This window comes from Amphibalanus amphitrite, unplaced genomic scaffold (assembly GCF_019059575.1).
Source record: "Amphibalanus amphitrite isolate SeventyFive unplaced genomic scaffold, NRLGWU_Aamphi_draft 000117F_arrow, whole genome shotgun sequence".
Classification (NCBI taxonomy): domain Eukaryota; kingdom Metazoa; phylum Arthropoda; class Thecostraca; order Balanomorpha; family Balanidae; genus Amphibalanus; species Amphibalanus amphitrite.
Genome location: NW_024881612.1, coordinates 900536 through 921445, shown reverse-complemented (window position 1 = coordinate 921445; position 20910 = coordinate 900536). Strand labels below are relative to the sequence as shown.

General features: G+C 50.4%; 1 protein-coding gene across 5 annotated transcripts in view; it reads left to right on the top strand.

The window, feature by feature from the left end:
* LOC122381296 (zinc finger protein 271-like) overlaps positions 1-20910 on the top strand; it is a 102901-nt gene that overhangs the window by 65093 nt on the left and 16898 nt on the right. For 4 of the 5 annotated variants that reach the window (XM_043365298.1, XM_043365299.1, XM_043365297.1 and 1 more), the window contains exon 11: positions 820-2817. The exons of the other annotated variant lie outside the window; for it this stretch is intronic. In XM_043365298.1, the coding sequence (XP_043221233.1) occupies positions 820-2252 (1433 nt within the window). In that variant the 3' untranslated portion in view covers positions 2253-2817. Of the gene's footprint in view, positions 1-819; positions 2818-20910 lie in introns of those variants that run through there. 5 annotated transcript variants of the gene reach the window in all.

Below are 20910 nucleotides of genomic sequence, written 5' to 3'. Positions count from 1 at the left end.
TTAGCAAACCATTGCAAAAAAAGTTGGGGGCAAGTTGGGGGCAAGCGCCCCCGCTGCCCCCCCCCCCCTGTTCCCGGGTCTATGCCTGGGACCAAGAATGTAGCCGGAACATTTTGTTACTATATAATATATTTGAGGGGGGGGGGGCTGATTTGCCCCCACCGTCCAGTTTTTCTTCTCTGTGCGAAAAATGGCATGAGCTGACGGCATTGAAATTGTCGACGTTTTCGTTGTCAGTCATGGAGGGTATTGGGTCAAAATGATGAGTTTGTTTCGTGTTCAGAGGCGTCTCCACGGTCAGTTTCTGGGAGACATGTTTTCGGCAGACCTCATCAGTCATCCCCGCCGTCCACGGTGTCTCCACCACCCTCGGCTCCACCGGCCACGGTGTCTCCACCACCCTCGGCTCCACCGCGGCCACGGTGTCTCCACCAACCTCGGCTCCACCGTCCACGGTGTCTCCACCACCCTCGGCTCCACCGCGGCCACGGTGTCTCCACCAACCTCGGCTCCACCGTCCACGGTGTCTCCACCACCCTCGGCTCCACGGCGGTTAAGCATTGTGATATCCCACACAGGCCACACACCAGATCATAGACATTACGCCCTTGTCCTTGTCTTGTCGCCAGATTGATCGTGTTAAAAGATCCAACATAAAGTTTCAACTCAATATCTTGTATAACCAGGGCTCCTGTGATCTGCAATTCGTTGCAAGATCAATTGGGTTGTGATCATTGATGTCACTCACATGTCTATGCACTTGTTTGCTGATCGCTAACGTTTGTAGCATCAATCAATATATGCAAATGTGTTCTCCAGGTTTTGGTGGCACTCTTCAGTGTCCCCACTGCGACTTCAGCTGTTTGGGACAACATTGTCTGGACAGACACTTGAAGAGACGACACGGCCAAAGCGTGAACGGCAGATACAAGTGCAAGTGGTGTTCTTACGTCACCGACCACTCCGGCAGCATGACGCGGCACCGAAGGACTCACGCGAAAGAACGGCCGTACTGCTGTGAAGTGTGCGGCAAAACGTTTGCTCAACACGTCGGTCTGACCGCTCACCGTCGTGTGCACACCGGTCAGAGTCCGTGCAAGTGTGATATCTGTGGGAAGGTGTTCACACGGTCCGGTGCCCTGACGATGCACAGACGTGTCCACGTTGGCGAGAAGGTCCGGCAGTGTGAGCAGTCTGGTGCCGCGTGTTTAGCTACAACTAACGGCAAAGAACACAAGACACACGGTGTCCGTGTGAAGCCGCATCAGTGTCATGAATGTCGAGCCAGATTTGTTACACGCGCAGATCTCACTGTACACATACGAACCCATACCGGGGAGAAGCCGTACAGCTGCTCCATTTGCCCGGCACGGTTCGCTCGGCGGTCAAATCTCGTCAGACACGTGCGGACCCTTACAAAGGAGAAGTCGTTTGGCTGCTCCATTTGCCAGGCAAGATTCGCTTATCAGTCAACGCTCACCATACACATGCGGACCCACACAGGGGAGAAGCCTTTTGACTGCTCCATTTGCAAGGCACGGTTCGCTCTTCGTTCAACTCTCACCAGTCACATGCGAACCCATACAGGGGAGAAGCCTTTTGACTGCTCCATTTGCAAGGCACGGTTCGCTCAGCGGCATATCCTCACCGAACACATGCGGACCCACACAGGGGAGAAGCCTTTTGGCTGCTCCATTTGCCCGGCACGTTTTGCTCGGCGATCGGCTCTCAGCGGCCACATGAGGACCCACACAGGAGAGAAGCCGTACAGCTGCTCCATTTGCCCGGCACGGTTCGCTGAGCGGTCACATCTCGTCAGACACATGCGGACCCACACAGGGGAGAAGCCGTATGGCTGCTCCGTTTGCCCGGCACGGTTTGCTCTTCGGTCAAGCGTCACCGAGCACATGCGGATCCACACAGGAGAGAAACCGTTTTGCTGCTCTGTTTGCCCGGCACGGTTCGCTCAGCGTTCAACCCTCACCAACCACATGCGGACCCACACAGGGGAGGAGCCGTTTGGCTGCTCCATTTGCCAGGCACGGTTTGCTCATCGGTCAGCCCTCATCAATCACATGCGTATCCATACAGGGGAGAAGCCGTATGGCTGCTCTATTTGCCCAGCCCGGTTCACTAATCGGTCAAGCCTCACTGCACACATGCGTACGCACGCACGCGGGGAGCGCCCGCACAGCAGTCCCTCATCTACCCGGCGCGTTTTTCTGTTGGGTCAGATGTCACCAAACAAATGACACCACACAGAATAGCGACCCTTCTGCTGCTCCATCAAACAGACGCCGTTTGCTTTTCGGTAAGGTCTCAAGGGAAACATACGAACCCACACATGAGAGCGACCGTACGGCTGCTCCATCTGCACCGTACGATTTTCGGTTTCATCACAACTCAAAAGCCAGCTGCTGATTCACACGGGGAAACGACCTAATGGTCGTTTATACTAAATGAAAATCATCCTTAACCCGCGTCCCGCTGGCGGTCCTGTATTTCCAGGTTCTGCTGGGGGCCCTATAACTCGGCCTCTGGGCCATGTATCGGCACGCCGTAGGCGGTGTTCCAAAGAGCGTCCAAATAATGAGAAAAATACTCTTGTCACTTTTTATGTCAGATAAAAGGTAAGGTCGCTAAAGGTCAACAAAGGTGAAATTTGTCACTTTCTAGGTCAAACTTCGATAATTTTCGACAAATTGGCAGTGTGAGCAGTCTGGAACCGCGTGTTCAGCTACATCTAACGACAAAGAACACAGGGCACCTCGTATTCTTGTGAAGCCCCACCACTTTCCTGAGTGTTTGGCATGTTTTTTTTTTTTTAGATGTGCATGATGTACGGCTCTTTAATGAAACAGTGGTTGGTTTTGCTTTTTAGGTTATATCTGGTCTTATATGAAATCCAAAGGCGTAAGCATTAACCCGATTCGTATGTATGCATATTTGTCACGAGACTGTGAGATTGCATCTTTGTATGCCGAATACTTTCCGAGATATTAAACAAAAACCTCATTTTTTGGCGTTTGGGATATTCTGGCCGCAGTCTTCCTGGGACCGCCTATGAGAGCAGTGGAGCCATCTAACGAGAGGGACGCGGAAACACAGAATCATGAATGAATCGAGCATGTAGTAAACGGAGCATGGAAGGGAGACTCAGCAGAGGCTATCCGGGTGGCCGGCGCGCGCCGCGCCCTCGGGCGTCGGCTGGCCCTTCGGACCGCGTGGGGTCAGAGGTCGCGCTCGGGAAGTCTCGGCTCTGGGTTTTAGCGCTGTGAAACAGGAAGGCGGGGGAGGATAACGCCAGCCCGACTGACCTATAGCTTGGCTGATTTGTATGGAGTGGAAGGGGAGCACAGAACTGGATTGTTACTTGTGCGTATGACGGAACGGATGTATCTGCATAACCTGTGATATAATATTCGTAGGTAATTATGACAGGACTTAAAAAAGGGAATTAACGCTGGCCCGAGAGAGCGGACGGGTACCGTCCTACCCCCCCCCCCCCCCTGTGGCCTTTGTCTAGATTTCTTTGAACATGAGGCCGATGGAAAGCTTAAGGTTGGCACTCCCGACCTTGGTTTCAGCTTATTTGGGTTGGTATTGGGTTGGTTCTTCGGCACAAAGATGTTTTCATGTCAGGCCAGGTCACTGACCGACATAAATTAGACTTTGCAGGGTCTTAACCCGCGCCGCGCTAGTGCTCCGCGACTTACGCGCCGGGCCGGGGGGGGGGGTCTGAACCCCCCCCCCCCCGTTTAACTCGGCTCCTGGGCCGACACGTGGTAAGCGACATTCGAAAGAGCGTCAAAAATGATGATGGAAACACTTCGCTCATTTTTTGGTCAGGTCAAAGGTCAGGTCGCCAGAGGTCAACAAAGGTCAAATGTAGTCCATTTCAACAATCTTGGAAACTGCCAACGCTAACTCGGAAACCAATAGAGCTACAGCGCCAAGGAAAAGTGCATTCGATAGCCCTTTTACATACCTTTCTGAATATTGCTCTCAGATTTGACCTGAGGTCAACGGTTTAGCCCCCAGAGGGCAAAAACTAAAATAGCAGTTTTCACGAAAACTGTTATCGGCAATAACTTTTGACTCAATAGTGTCACGATATTACTTTTGACAGCATCGTGTTCCTCTCGTCGAGACGCGTCGAATGAGCTATTTGTTGACCTTGAAAGGTCATTTTGAAAATTTGACCTCTGGTCAAGGTCATGACCTGACCGAAAATGGTCATGTGTTCTTGGGGGGTTGTGTTCGCGGCGCCGACGGTGGGTGAGCAGTGGGACGCTTTTGCGGCTCGCTTTTTACCGATTGTTGACGCACACGCACCAGTGAAAAGACTGACAATCCGAAACCCCACCGCGCCCCCGGTCTCGCCGGCCATGCGTGACCTCATGGCCCGCCGCCGGGCAGCGCTGGCGCGCTCCGGCCGTGACTCCGCCGAGTATAGGGAGCTTGAACCGGGCCGTCCGCTCCGCGGTGCGGAGTGACAGGCGCAGTGATATACAGCGGGAGATCGGCGAGCGCGGTCCGGCCAGAGTGTGGCGCTGTATCAAGTCTGTAGTGGCGGGTAAGAGGGAGGGGGGTTGTGTTCGGCCTGACGCCACCGCGGACGAGCTGAACGAGTTCTTTGTTTCGGTTGGCCCGCGGGTGGCCGCGGAGATTGGGGCGCGGACGGAGGGGGCGGGACCTGTCACTGACGCGCGTCTGCCCCGTGTTGGGGCCTGTTCGTTCGCCCTCTCTCCCGTGACTCGGGAGATGCTCGGACACACGATCTTCAGCATGCGGAGCTCGGCGGCCTGGTCTCAACGTACAGGTCTCCCGGGTTGTAGGCGGTAAGTTTTACCTTTACTAAATTTAGTAAATTTCCGGATATATCTAAGAAACTAAGCGGTGTGCGATGACGCCATTTTAGAGGAACATGGCAGGCATGTGTACGAAAAAATCGATGGCATCTTACACGCTAAAAAGCTTAACACGAAAAATATATGGCCATTGGCCGGAAATTTAATCACGCGCAGTGGATGGGGGGGGACGAATTTCGCCCACCCCTCCTGTTTTTCGCCAATAACTCGCGTTCGATAAGTGATGTTAACGTGAAATTTCGGCTACCTGTCCAGAATTGAATTGCGGATCTTTTCGTGTAAGAAATTTGAAAATCGGTTCACAACTTTTCTAGCAATAGCGGTGTAAAGTCAAATATCCTGCCGCCGCGGCGCGCCAGCCGGCGCCGGCTGTTGCGCGCCGCCCGAATGTAGACTGTGCCGGGGCCTCCGTCTTTACATTGCACTTCAGTTCTTACTGCTGAATACATTCGATTCGCGTCAAATCTTGTGTGAAGACTAAGAAATTTACTAGCAATCTTATGGTCAAAGAATTTTGGAAATCGGCTGGTGAAAAATGAATTATGAGCGTGTAAATACAAAATTGTGATTGTCGCGTTTCCTGCGTCGGCCGATCCCGCCGCAGCGGGTGACATATTCTTAGCAGGCTTCAAACTATCATACTGATTGTTGAATTAATTAGAAATTCATCATTCAAGCTAAAAAATGTCTGCTCTTTCATATAGTGAAAGAAATAAGAAAATCGGCTTGTAACTTTTGGAGTTATTGGCGGGTAAATGCAAAATTGTCGCTAATATGGCAATTTTGACCATATTTGACCTCATTTGACCTTAACCCTCGCCCGCACATGCCATTTTCCCATCCTATAGAACGCACATGGGGGGTTGCCACCCCTCCCCCCTGCGCCATTTCGTTCCTGTTGGAGATAGAGCTTCGCGGTAAAGACCAAAAAGATTCTTTGGGAAGAGACAAATCCAATGATACCCAGTTTTACCTTCTCAGGTCAGTCATTGGCCTTCCAGGTCAGGTCAAACTAAAAAATGTTGCTGTTTTGGGGTCACCGCTGGATATCAAGTGCGCTGCTTAGCATATACCGATGACGATGCCGTTTTCTGGTGCCAAGGCAGCTAGAACCTCTTTGTCACACTACCCGACCAGGTTTTTTGCTGCTGAGGTCATTTCAGGTCAAGTTAGGTCAAGATCAATGATATGTGTTTGTATGGCTGTGTGTGTCTGTGTATATACTGATGTGTGCACCCATGGGTGGAGAACCTACCCTGGCCACCCCGGCCGTGGCCGGGGTAACTTTCAGCCAGCCCCGGCGCGGCCGGGGTAACTTTTTCACTCTTGTAATTCCTAAAAACTGTCTCCAAACGAGAAAAAGCTGAGTTCTACCTACAAAAGTGTCTCTCTTTACTCTTATCTACCTCTTTTAAGTTTTTGAAGATCTATTTATTTTAATTTTGGGACTTTTTGACAAAATATTTTCAACGCAGAGCCCCACAAATTTGATCAAACATGCAAAATAAAACGATATTCAAGGGTCGTTATCCCGCGCCCTGGTGGGGTCTGTTTATAACGCGACCTGGTGGGGGGGCTATTTTTTGCCCCCCCCCCTCGTATCTCCGAAACTACTGGACGGATCCGCAAAATTCAAACGGCGTTCGAAAGGCCTGTCAAATTTGTCGAAGGAAACCAAATTTCATTGACCTCGGGGTCACCGATGACGTCACAGGTCAGGTCAAAGATGAAATGTTTCACCGTTCACGGGTCATCTAGGGAATGCGCTATAACACCGAAGAAAACTCATTTTGTCGAGAATCAGCGATAGGGCGTCGGTTGCCTAGTACATATGTTGCTATAAGAGGTCACTGACATTACCAGGTCAGGTCACAGGTCAGGTCACCAAGGGTCACAGGTCAGGTCACATGAACCTAACTTTAGATACTAAGGTTGTGCGATGCATGTTTTATGGCCAATTTTTCATTTCCAACTCAATGGTGTTGGTTATAAGACTATCAGGTACTGCTTAGGTCACTTTCTGGTGGAGGTCAGGTCAAGGTCAGGTCAAAAAAGGTCAAATTTCAAAATTGATATTTTTGCATAAAATGGGTATTGATTCGATGCAGCTCGTCACGGGGAGTCTAATGGTGGTCTTTGTTTTGCGCTACGAGGTCTAGAATTCCTAAAAATTGAGTTTGAAAATTTGACGTCATCAATTTTGAACAGTTTTTTCGCTATAACTTGGCCAAAAAAAGAGGTATCGATCTCAAATTTGGTATGTAGATAGAGGGCGGTTGGGACTATCACATATATTCCGGTTTTTGCGAAATTCAAAAAACTTTTTGGATTTTTCGGTTATTATAATCAAAAAATCTATTTTTTGATTTTTGGGGGTCAAAATCCAAAAATTTCAAAAATCCGAGATAGCAGTTTTGTAGCCCTGTCAATTCTACAGCTTTTATGTCTTTATCGTTTTTCTGTATTTGCAAAGCTATAGGCCTGACAGCTCTTCCCGCGAAACCCTTTTTTGGGTCGAAAACGGCAGAACATGACGTCACTCTGACGTCATTTCCGGCCAACCTATCATAGCCTTTGGAAAAAATTTTGGTCACAATGTGTAAAATTGATGTCCGGGAGGGTACTGAAAGTTTGGTGACGATCGGCGCAGCGGTTCTGGAGATATATCGAAAAATCTGGAGGGGGGGCAAAAAATAGCCCCCCCCCCCACCAGGGCGCGGGTTATCGTAAGACCACGTTACAATAACATCACACAAGAAAACAGGTCTAGGGTCATATCGAATAGGCAAAATAGGTAGCATTGAAGAAGTAGAAGAGCTGCGGGGGCTCAAGGCCCCCCAACTTGAACCACGCCAGGGGGGGGCTATCGAAAACGTTGAGGCGAGGGGTTGAGTAGGCGTTATACGCCCTTTCAAACTCGGCTGCTGGGCTGCGTGTCGAGGAGTGGCAGCGCCGTTTGAAAGAACGCTAAACATAATAAGAGAAATTTCGTCATATTTTAGGCCAACACAAAAATAAATCACCACAGGACATCAAAAATTGAATGATGTGAAACGTTTTTTTTTAAGCATGATTATGATTATAATGGAAATCAGATGGAATAGTAATCTTTTGCTCATAACTAAAGTAAGCTAAAAACAAATCCAAAATATATTTTCGGTGCTGGACCTTCTTCAGTGGAATGACAAAAACACGAAAGAGTGACATTTTAAATCATGATAAGTAAGTTTCCACTGAAGAAGGTCCAGCACCGAAAATATATTTTGGATTTGTTTTTAGCTTACTTTAGTTATGAGCAAAAGGTTACTATTCAATCTGATTTCCAGGACATTAAAAGTCAAATTTTCCCTTTCATGGCGTGCTTTCACATGACTTTTCTCATAGCTCGTGATCTAGAGGAGCTAGAACACTGCAAACAAAACATTTGATAGCTATTTTAAGACTCCCTCGCGAGTGACATTTCAGGTGCAAGTGAAAACCAATCGCTTGGCTTTAAGAGGGCCACAACGGTCAAATTTAACATTTTTGTGTGAAAAAAGGAAACTTTCGTCTTTTTAGGAAATACCCAAGCTCTGCAAATGATCCATGAACGCAGACTGTTAAAACATGGTTATCTAGCAAAATCGACCTGATGGCCTCACCCTAGGTTACTTGGGAGAGAAATTCAGAACCACTATGCGAAACTGATTTATTATAACTGAATTTATAATTTATAACTGCCTTAACTGAGTTTCACGCAAATGCTTGCCGCGGTTTCACCTACAAACGTAAAAGCGACTGGGGACTAGGCTAGAAACGCCCCCGGCCCCCAACACCATTGTGAAACTTGAGGCGAGGTCACTTGATGTGACCTGTTGGCATGACCTTGAATAACTGAGAAATAACTGTTTAAATGTTCATCATTCAGCAATCACAATATCCATTACTTCAATCAACAGAAAAGGGGTTTGTTGATAACCGTTTACAAATACTATTTGAGCATGCCGTCTTTTCCATGACTATCGGTCGCCGGCCGGGGTAACTTTTTCAAACATTCTCCACCCATGTGTGCACCGATTGTTTATGTGTCCATATTACATGAAATCATGATCTGGGAAGTGGGAAGCTTTTACCGAAGGTTGTTATGAAACCACTAACCAGCGTGCTTGGCGCACTCGGGCAGCACCCGCATCTGGTAGAAGGCAGGAGCTCTTAGTCATGTCCATCTAGCTCACAAAGCCCCTGTTTCACCTCAACTCTTATAATATGCGCTGCATATAATCCAGTGCAGAGCCCTCAGGGACACGTAAAGGTTAGTCTTGGTGCCCCAGAGACAGAAATGCCACCAGAGGCCGATGTGAGGTCCTCAGACGCCGGATGGGCCCTTGAGGCCGGTTTATGGGCCCTTAAAGGCCAGCAGAGGGCCCTCAGAGGTCAATGCGGGTCCTCCACGGTCAATGTGGGGCATGACCAGCACGGAAGGGCCCTCAGAGGTCAGTGTAGGACCCTCAAAGAACGGCATGGAGCTGTTTATAGCTGGCGTGGGTTTCTTGAGCCTCGTGACAATCGAATAAGGGCCGGGGCCCCATCGCTTTTTTTTTTGGTGGGAATTATATGATAACCCCTGATTTTCCGTGGGGGGGGTCATGGCCCTGATGCCTCCCCCCTCTACCCGCCGTCTCCGATCCCCACTCCGATGTTCCAGAGGGAATTGATTAAGAAAATGTTGGCTTGACCAGCGGCCGGCCCAGAGCGGCGGCCCAGTAGGGGAGAGCGGGGTGAGTTGTATCATGTCCAAGTTGTATCAGGGCGAATTGTGCCAAACTTATCCAATAGATAGCGCTCGTGACACGACCAGTCGACGAGGTTTTCCGGGCGCCATCTTTCCCTGTTCTGTCGTGTGGCTGGGTGGACGCGTCTCGAGGTGAGAGCCGATTTTATGTTTTTTTTAATGGCATTCTAAAAAATAGGTTGCAGGAAAATGTGTGTTTTGGGCATTTAGATGTGCACGAATTTGAAAGATCTCCGTAGCGGTGGTGAGGGTAGGTTCTAAGGCTGCGTGAGTGAAAATGGATTTCTCCAGCTGTCCGCTGTTTTTGAGCACGAAGATGTTTTTTCCAAGATGGCGGCGAGGTACATGTTGTATCAGAGCCGGGTGGGGTATGTTGTAACATGTATGTATGTATGTATGTATGTATGGGTATGTTGCTTTTGATCGCGAAAGCTAAGCCCTGGCTCGCGTTTGTAGGTAGCTAGTCAATACTCGTTCCTATTCGGCACAATGTGTTGGCTGCTTTGCTCTTAACGGGTCACTTTTGCGTCTAGTCTGTTGATGTTTCGTTCGTTTCGATGTTTCGTTCGGATTGACCAAGTTTGGTCTAATAAAAGTGAAGCCTTTGAGCAAATACATTGTATTAACCCCATTTAATGTTGTTGTTATGTTCAAAACCAGTAGCAAACACACTCCCCGAAACGTGAAATAGTGATACAAATTACCCCACCATGTGATACAACTCACCCAAGCCATGGGGCAAGTTGTATCAAAAACAATGCTCTCTTCGGCAGACCGTAGAAGAAAAACTAGTAGAGGTAACGGAAAAGTTACCTTGCACAAAAAAGCAGAAGAATCAAGGAAGGAGATAGTATGGAAATAATGAGTTTATCACGGATAGTTACGAGGTTATGGGTCTCGGAGTAAAAACTGATACAACCCACCCCACTCTCCCCTACTGCCCTGATCCTGACCTCCCGCCGGGTCCCCACGCACTGTGGCGACCAGCCCCTCATACAGCTGAGTCTGCCCCAGCTCGTTACCGGCGGGCAGCTGCATATCGTCATCGGTCGGGTTTATAAGCTGGACCTGTGGATGTATGTAACCAGCCGAGCTCGTTTCAGCAATCATGCTGGGCACCTCTAGAATCTGCTCGGGTGTCTCCTCGGGTGACTGGGAAACAAACTCGACCAATTTCTCGGACGAGTGCCGGCCTGCCGTATCCAGCTTTCGGCGACCACACGCACGTGCCTGGAGGCCGGAGGGCACCGTCACATCTGTGGGGAGGCACACCGCTCACGGGCCTTTTTATTTACCGTGGCGATGTTGACGCGACCGTTTGCAAGGCAAAACACATGTTTTCGGAGAGCTGAGCAAGTTGCGCCATTATCGTGTCCCGGGTTCTTTGCGTGTCCCCAGTAGAGGGAGCTCCAAAAACTTCTAGGGACAATCCCTAGTAGTTTTTGATTATTTCAAAACTTCTAGGGACAATGTCCCTAGTGTCCCTAGTGGTGGTGACGCCCATGATTGAGATCATTGATGTCACACACATGTCTATGCACTTGTTTGCTGATCGCTAACGTTTGTAGCATCAATCAATATATGCAAATGTGTTCTCCAGGTTTTGGTGGCACTCTTCATTGTCCCCACTGCGACTTCAGCTGTTTGGGACAACATCGTCTGGACAAACACTTGAAGAGACGACACGGCCAAAGCGTGAAAGGCAGATTCAAGTGCAAGTGGTGTTCTTACGTCACCGACTATCCCGGCCTCATAACACGGCACCGAAGGACTCACGCGGAAGAACGGCCGTACCTCTGTGATGTGTGCGGCAAAACGTTTTCTCAACAAGTCGGTCTGACCACTCACCGTCGTGTGCACACCGGTCAGAGTCCGTGCAAGTGTGATATCTGTGGGAAGGCGTTCACACGGTCCGGTACCCTGACGATGCACAGACGTGTCCACGTTGGCGAGAAGGTCCGGCAGTGTGAACAGTCTGGTGCCGCGTGTTCAGGTATATCTAACGACAGAGAACACGGGACACCTCGTATTCGTGTGACGCCCCACCAGTGCCCTGAGTGTTCGGCCAGTTTTGGTAATCGTGCACATCTCATTAGAGTCTTAGACACATGCGGACCCACACAGGAGAGAAGCCGTTTGGCTGCTCATTATGCACGAGACGATTTTCTCTTCGATCAGCCCTCACCGTACACATGCGAACCCATACAGGGGGGAAACCGCACGGCTGCTCTATTTGCCCGGCACGGTTCGCCGAGCGTAAAAGCCTCACTGTACACATGCGAACCCATATAGGAGAGAAGCCGTTTGGCTGCTCCATTTGCCAGGCACGATTTGCTCAGCGGTCAGCCCTCATCAATCACATGCGTATCCATACAGGGGAGAAGCCGTATGGCTGCTCTATTTGCCCGGCACGGTTCACTGAGCGGTCAAGCCTCACTGTACACATGCGAACCCATACAGGAGAGAAGCCGTTTGGCTGCTCCATTTGCCAGGCACGATTTGCTCATCGGTCAGCCCTCATTAATCACACGCGTATCCATACAGGGGAGAAGCCGTATGGCTGCTCTATTTGCCAGGCACGATTCACTGAGCGGCGGCATCTCACCGTACACATGCGAACCCACTCAGGAGAGAAGCCGTTTGGCTGCTCTATTTGCCCGGCACGGTTCACCCAGCGTTCAACCCTCACCAACCACATGCGGACCCACACAGGGGAGAAGCCTTTTGGCTGCTCCATTTGCCCGGCACGTTATGCTCAGCAATCGGCTCTCACCGTACACATGCGAACCCATACAGGAGAGAAGCCGTTTGGCTGCTCCATTTGCCCGGCACGGTTTGCTCTTCGTTCAATTCTCACCATTCACATGCGGTCCCACACAGGGGAGAAGCCGTTTGGCTGCTCCGTTTGCCCGGCACGTTTTGCTCAGCGATCGGGTCTCAGCGGCCACATCAGGACCCACACAGGAGAGAAGCCGTTTGGCTGCTCCATTTGCCCGGCACGGTTTGCTCTTCGTTCAAATCTCACCAGTCACATGCGGACCCACACATGGTAGAGGCCTTTTGACTGCTCCATGTGTCCGGCACGGTTTGCTCAGCTTTCGCATCTCACCAGTCACATGAGGACACATACAGGGTAGAAGCCGTTTGGCCGCTCCATGTGCCCGGCACGGTTCGTTCAACGGTCGGCCCGAATAGCTCATATGCGAATCCACACAGGAGAGTGGCCGCAACGGCTGTTTCATATGCCCCGCTCGATTTTCAGTTTCATCACATCTTTAAACTCACCTGTCGACTCACAAGGGGGAGCGGCCGCTAGGTCGTCCATTACAAATAACCCTGCTCACAGTGGCGCAGGAACTATTTTCTGTCTGGGAGGCTCATTTCGCGCCGCCGTAATGTACACTGTGGCAGGTCTGGACCCTTCCGTCTTTACATCGTGCTCCTTACCGCTGAATGCGTTTGATTCGCGTCAAATCTTGTGTGAAGACTTAGAACTGTACTAGCAATCTTATGGTCAAAGAATTTTAGAAATCGACTGATAAAAATTTGAGTTGTGAGCGTGTAAACACAAAATTGTGATTGCCGCGTTTCCTGCGTCGGCCGATCCCGCCGCAGCGGGTGACATATTCTTTGCAGGCTTCTAAATGTCATACTGATTGTTGAATTAATTAGAAACTTATCATACATACCTTTCATAAAGTGAAAGAAATCAGAAAATCGGCTCGTAACTTTTTGAGTTATCTGCGTGTAAACGCAAAACTGTCGCTAATATGGCAATTTCGATCACATTTGACCTCAGCTTACCTTGAAGATAATGACCTAGGTTCATGAAACTCACACACAACAGAGTTCTTCATGGCGTCTTCCTACCCTCCAAATGTCGTCTTTCTAGCTTCAGTGGGTGCTGAGATCTTAGGGTGGAGGCGACATTCGCCCCCCCCCCCCCCTCCTTCCACTGGACTTAGTACTCACAACCCTTCACCTAGGTACCGCTAAAACCGAGACCTGTACGTTCCACTCTCAAAAGACACATTCGAAAACACCAAGGTAGCGCTCGTACGCATGCTGAATCTGCCCTGCACAGTTTACTGCACAATCGCTGATCAACAGACACATGTGGACTCAGAGACAATGTGGACTACAAACAACGACCCACACGAGGGAACAACAGGACATGTCTGCGGAGCGACATACATCTTTGCATCTTTTGAGCCTTAAATGTTAACATTTTTTTTCCTGATTTCTTGTAGTTCAGTTATATGTACCCAACTTGCTGGCTGCTGCAATACATTGTTGTTCAGGATCAGTTTTTTGTTGTTGTCGTTGTTGTTACGATATTTGGGCGCCGCGTCTCTGAGTGCGCCTCCGACTTTCTGACCTACTCCAACTCCGCCTCTGGGAGCTGGTGGGAAATTGCATTGTTAAAGGTTTAAAACACTGCATTCACAATGTGTTGACTGCTTAAGTGTCGCAATTACGGAGCGTGTGTATCTTGAGGCTTGCAACATGGTATTTAATGTGTGAATGCCATTTTTATCCCAGGTACATTTTGTCACCAGACGCTTACATCTACTTTCCTAAATTAGCTTCGGAGTTCGGACGACACCTACGCTATACGGTTACAGGACAATTTACCGAACTGCGTTTTGCGGAATGCTTATTCGCCGAATGTCAATATGTCGAATGCATTTTGCCGACGTGTCAGAAAGGCGAAGTGCTAAAAGTCGAAATGAAATTTGCGCACATGCCTTTTTGCCGACGTGCAAAAAGTCTAATTACATTTCGACTAATCGACATTTCAGCAAGCTGCCAATTCGGCAGATTGACATTTCGGCAAATTTACATTTCAACTAATTGACATTTCGACTAATGGGCAAATCGCATTTCGGCAAATTTACATTTCGGCTAATAAGCATTTCGGCAAATTGGCATTTTGGAAGAAAAGGCATGTCGGGAAATGGCATTTTGACATTTTGACACGTCGGCAAAAAGCACATCGGCAAAATGACGTTCGGCAAAATGACATTCGGCAAATCGCCTTTCGGGATTTTGTCCGGACACCTGCGCTACTGGCAACCAGTAGCGGCGGAACACCTTCTTCTTCGGGGGGGGGGGGGGGGGGGGGGGGGGCACTGCTGACTTTTGGTCCCATTTTTCCATGCAACGCCCATAGGGCTAATGTTAGAATGCCAAAATCAAAGGGGGCACGGTGTCCCGGTGCCCTCCCCGTTCCGCCGCCTATGCTGGCAACAAATTATCGACAATAAATAATACGTGAAGCGTTTCAGTTTTTGGAATACCCGCCCAAACCACACCACCTACAGACACGATTCAACCACCAATCGACAGCTCTCGATCGTGGCTATGTGCGCGGCACATTTTTAATCGCATTTGCACCCCCCAAATAGCCAAACTCGGCCCCTCGACTATGTCGCCCGACACTCCAGAGATGGCGCTGACTGTCTGCGTGACGTCAGCTCACACGACCGGCGATCGCCGATCATAAAACGTGCATGTCGCCGCTGGACAACCAATTCCAGCGTACTGTCTTGCTTTTGCCCTCTTGTTCTGAAAATTTCGCCAAGAAACATGGCGTATAACCTTCATTTAAAACCAAATTTGCTCCCAACCACTTCGCCGTAAAACACCACAATACGCACCAGACCATGTCATCAACCCGTGCAGAGTACCATGGCTTATTCAAAGCCGTAAACCATGCGTCCTTGGTGGCTCAGTTGGTAGAGTGGTAAACTCCTATGGGATGGGTCGCTGGTTCGATTCCAGCCCGATACGTTTTTAAAATGCACATCTTTAGTTGCAGTACCCGGCCGCTAGGGTCGCGACCCCGTAGAGGTCGCTGCGGTCCCCACGTGACCGACCGGCCGCAGTCACGGGCCGGCGGCGGCGCAGTGTGGGGCGAGCGGGCGGAGGGGTTGGTACGGTAACTGAGGTGCCGTCAGAGCGGCCGCTGCCGGACAGCGGGAATGCGGCATGATACAGACATGGGAAGGGGGGGTAGGTAAATGGTGGATGGATGGATGAAGAAATGATGGAGGGAGGGAAGGAAGGGTAAGTTAGCAAATGATTGAGTCGGTGAGAGAACAAGTACAGAGGATGGAGCCGAAAGATGTTTTTTAAAATGCACTTACAGCTTAGTTGCAGCACTCGGCCGCTACGAATAACTACATTACCGATCCTGAGTGGCGGGGGGGGGGAGGGAGGGCGAGGTACCCAGATTTGGGATAGGTTGGTTACAGAATTCCACAAAATACTGACAAGATTATCGATTATGTTTAGTGGGGACGGGGAAGGGCACAGGGAAGGGCACGGCGACAGGACGGAGACGAAGACGGAGACGGAGATGTAGCGGCCAGCAGGAGCGGGGACGGAGACGGAGACAAAGAGAGCGGGAGCGGGCAGTGTCCCAAAATTTACCAGCTTGGGTGGGAAGCGACACCCAAATCAAAATAATTTTCCACTCTCACCTCCAATTTTCCAGAGCGATTTTTCACTCCCTGTTTTACCAATCAGGAGCATCTGCGTGTACCTTTTACCTCCCTCTATATTGTATTTAATCGTCCTATAATGCAGCTCCCGCACCCTCCCCAACATTCACAAATAAATTGTTGATATCTGTTTTCCGCTCTTTTCGTGCCTTCCTGACTGGCAATTTTCCACTCTCAGCCCTCTTTGTAGTGACGATTATTCCCCTCCAACACCCAATCCAAAATATATTTTTGGGACACTGGGAGCGGGAGCGCGGGAACGGGGACGGAGACGGCATCGGAACAGATACAGAGACAGAGACAGAGACAGAGACGAGACAGAGACAGAGACAGAGACGAGACAGAGGCGGAGACGGAGATGAAGCGGTCAGCGGGAGGGGGATGAAGACGGGGACGGAGAGAGAGAGAGAGAGCGGGACCGGGAGCGGGAATGGGAGCTGGGACGGGAACTGGGACGGAGATGGGGATGGAATCCGAGACGAGACAGATACAGAGACAAAGGCAGAAAGGGAAGACGGAGACGGAAACAGAGCAGGCATAATTATATCTTTAGCACTGAAAACATTACCGATCGTGAGTGGTGGGTCCCGGAGGGGGGGGGGGTGCAGAGGGAGGAAAGCGGGGAAGGGTCGAGGCGAGTCACTCAGATTTGGGATAGGTAAGTTACAGAATTCCACAAAATACTAAAAAATAGCGATCATGTTTAGTATTACGAGCGTACCAATATACGTATAGCGTCTTGAACTGGGACATAAAAACGTATATGTATCTGCGGCGCGGGCGGAGAAGAAGCCACTAGCCAGTACTTTTTCCAGTACCAAGAGGGGATTGGAGTGGAGGGGAGAGGAGGGAAAGGGAGGGAGTGGAGGGAAGGGGAGGAAATCGAGGGAGGGAGGGAGGGGGCCGGGGGAGCGAAGAAGTGCGATGAAGGAGACGGGGAGAGGAGGGTGAGAGAGAGAGAGAGAGAGAGAGAGAGAGAGAGAGAGAGAGAGAGAGAGAGAGAGAGAGAGAGAGAGAGAGAGAGAGAGAGAGAGAGAGAGAGAGAGAGAGAGAGAGGAGAGAGAGAGAGAGAGAGAGAGAGAGAGAGAGAGAGAGAGAGAGAGAGAGAGAGAGAGAGAGAGAGAGAGAGAGAGAGAGAGAGAGAGAGAGAGAGAGAGAGAGAGAGAGAGAGAGAGAGAGAGAGAGAGAGAAAAGCGGGCATTATGGACGGGACGGGCAGGGATTTCTAAATAGATGTTCAAACGACGATTAGCGGCGGTAGGCGCGGGAGAGTGACCTATTACGAGCGTACCAATATACGTATAGCGTCTTGAACTGGGACATAAAACGTATATGTATCTGCGGCGCGGGCGGGGAAGAAGCCACTAGCCAGTACTTTTTTCAGTACCAAGAGGGAATTGGAGTGGAGGGGAGAGGAGAGGAAGGGAGGGAGTGGAGGGAACTAGAGCACTTCACGGATAGGCTTTTTAGGATCCGGCCCGGCCCATATCCGGCAAGTCATATCCAGATCCGCCCATTATCCGCCTTTCTTTGAATATCAGAATCCGGCCCACCCATGGCCCGTATTGCAGCCAAACTTCCAAAAAATATCCGTAATAATCCGTTTCACCAATAACTGGTTTCACCCAAAACTGGACTAACAAATTCAATCTAAGGGACCAGACAGCCATACATCTCACAGACCATCATGGTTCCAAAAACCATGCTTATAAACCTAAAACCACATGAAAATCACCACATTGGTAAACTAGGTATCATCCTGCCGCTTAACACATTAGGTTAATTTTTAACTTCAATGTTGAATGTTAAAAATTTTGATCCGTTTTGATCCGGGTTCAACCTTCAATTCCCAAATCCGGCCCGCCCATATCCGTTCTTTTTTACCAAATTTAGAATCCGATCCTATCCGGTCCGCGGATTTATCCGTGGATAACGGATTTATCCGGCCCATGAAGTGCTCTAGAGGGAAGGGGAGGAAATCGAGGGAGGGAGGGAGGGAGGGGGGAGCGAAGAAGTGCGATGAAGGAGACGGGGAGGAGGGAGAGAGACGGATGGGGAGGGGTAAGTAAGCATACGATTGGATCAGTGATCGACAAAGTCAGAGAGCGGAGAGGAGGGAGGGAAGAGGGATGGAGGCAGGGAGGGAAAGAGAAAGGAAAAGGAAAAGAGGGGGAGAGAGAGAGAGAGAGAGAGAGAGAGAGAGAGAGAGAGAGAGAGAGAGAGAGAGAGAGAGAGAAAGAGAGAAAGGCGGGCATTATGGACGGGATGGGCAGGGATTTCTATATAGATGTTCAAACGACGATTAGCGCCGGTAGGCGCGGGAGGGTGACCTAGGACGGGCAGGGATTTCTATATAGATGTTCAAACGACGATTAGCGCCGGTAGGCACGGGAGGGTGACCCAGGACGGGCAGGGATTTCTATATAGATGTTCAAACGACGATTAGCGCCGGTAGGCACGGGAGGGTGACCTAGGACGGGCAGAGATTTCTATATAGATGTTCAAACGACGATTAGCGCCGGTAAGCACGGGAGGGTGACCTAGGACGGGCAGGGATTTCTATATAGATGTTCAAACGACGATTAGCGCCGGTAGGCACGGGAGGGTGACCTAGGACGGGCAGGGATTTCTATATAGATGTTCAAACGACGATTAGCGCCGGTAGGCACGGGAGGGTGACCTAGGACGGGCAGGGATTTCTATATAGATGTTCAAACGACGATTAGCGCCGGTAGGCGCGGGAGGGTGACCTAGGACGGGCAGGGATTTCTATATAGATGTTCAAACCACCGTGTATATAAATAGTTCAAACGACGATTAGCGCCGGTAGGCGCGGGAGGGTGACCTAGTATGGTTTATAATTATTGAACCAGTTTGGGGTAAAATATTAAACAAGTAAATAAATTCAAATAGTTATTCTTTGAGTTGCATTCAACATGTTCCTCCTTAGAGCACTTCATTATGTTCATTTCATTTTTTCATTTGTTGAATGCACTCTAGTCTTTCTAGATGCGAGCGTGCTGCTCCGGCCCAAATCACACTTCCGTACTCTAGGACCGATCGGACATTAGCACAATACGCTGCGATAACTCCTATTACAACAGCCGCATCGTACGCCCTGCAGACTCCTTTTAAGGAGAGCTGACGCGCGATTACAACTGAATCAATGTAATCGGAAAAGTTCAGTTTGCCGTCAATGATGACGCCTAGGTCTTTCACGCTAGTGACAAAAGAGAGCACGGTTCCGCCAATGCTGAAGCGGACCGGAAGTAGTTTTGCTTTCAGTGACACACGTAGGTAAGTGAGAGCATTTGGCCGGGTTTAGGGTGATGTGCCAAGCCTGGGACCAGGGGCCCGGGAACGATTTTCAAGTTGGGGAGGGGGGCGAGCCTAAAATGCCTGACATGATGCATTGAAACAGTGACGTAGCTAGGGGTCTAAGGAGACACGTACTCCCCCCCCCCCCAATCGGGATAAAAGGGCCCCTCGGGACCGAGGGGCCCTGCGGCGCCATTTGACCGCTGAGGGTTAACGATGGCCATATTTCTACTCAGAAGGGCCTCATGGGGCTCGTTAGAGCACCCCATGGGCCCTAAATAGCCAAACTAAGATCTCCATGAGGGACCCACGCCGGCTTCTGAGGGCCTCTTGCGGCTTTTAAGGGCACCTCGGTTGTCTCCAAAGGCCCGTTACTGGCATCTGAGAGGTCTTACCGGCCTATGAGGGGCCAGTTCTAGGGGCATTTCCCGCCTGTGATGGTCCCACACTTATTTTTCTGAGGGCCCCATAACGGCAACTATGGGGCCCTCGTCGGCGCCTATGAGGGCCCACACCGGTGTCTATGAGGGTTTCACACCCCCAACTCTGAGTGCCTACACCATTACCTATTAAAGCCCTATATCGGCGGTTCTGAGGACCCAACCAACACCTGCGCATCTAAAGGTCACCCACTGGTGACTTTTGAGGGCCCCACACCGGTGACTGAGGGCCCCACCGGCGTCCGACAGTACCATGCCGGTCTCTAAGGACCCCACAGGACTTCTTCTGCCGGCCTAACGACCCCTTGCCGGCCACTGAGACCCCCTGCCGGCTTGTAGAGAGTTCGCGTCAGCAGCTCTAAAGGCCCAACACCCGTCTGTGACGGCTCCACACCAGCGTCTATGAGGGCCCAAAGCTACGCCTGTAAGGACCCTCATCGGCGCCTCTGAGAGAATCACACTAGCACCTCTGAGCGCCCACACCGGCACCTGCATGGGGGCCCCACACCGGTGCCTCTAAAGGCCCCTTACTCGACGGCTCTGAGGGCCCTACGCCGGTGATTCTGAGGGTGCTACCGATAACCCAAGGCACCACACAAAGCCCTGAGTGTCACTGAGCTTCAATCCCATACCGGCCCTCCGAGGGCGCCACGTCAGTGCACTCATTGCCCCCACACCCCTCCATCACACCCGGAGCGGGTAAACTGTGTTATACCTATAGCAACGATTTTACTGCACCGTTGTACGTTATGTATTTCTCAAAGTTGACTCAAGCTGGTGCAGTATAAAATCTGGCCTGCCAAACTTATGGCCAAGGTCAGGCCCAAATCAAAGCGGGATGACAATAGCAGATGTTGTCAAATCCATACTGTATCAGCAGAAACCATTCAGATGGCAAGGAAAATGCCGTGTGTTGATGTGTAGATGCATAAAGGAAACAAGAAGGAAAGAAGTCCGGAAAAGGGAGGAAATATCTTTTCTCGCTGCCTCAATGTTGAGGGGAT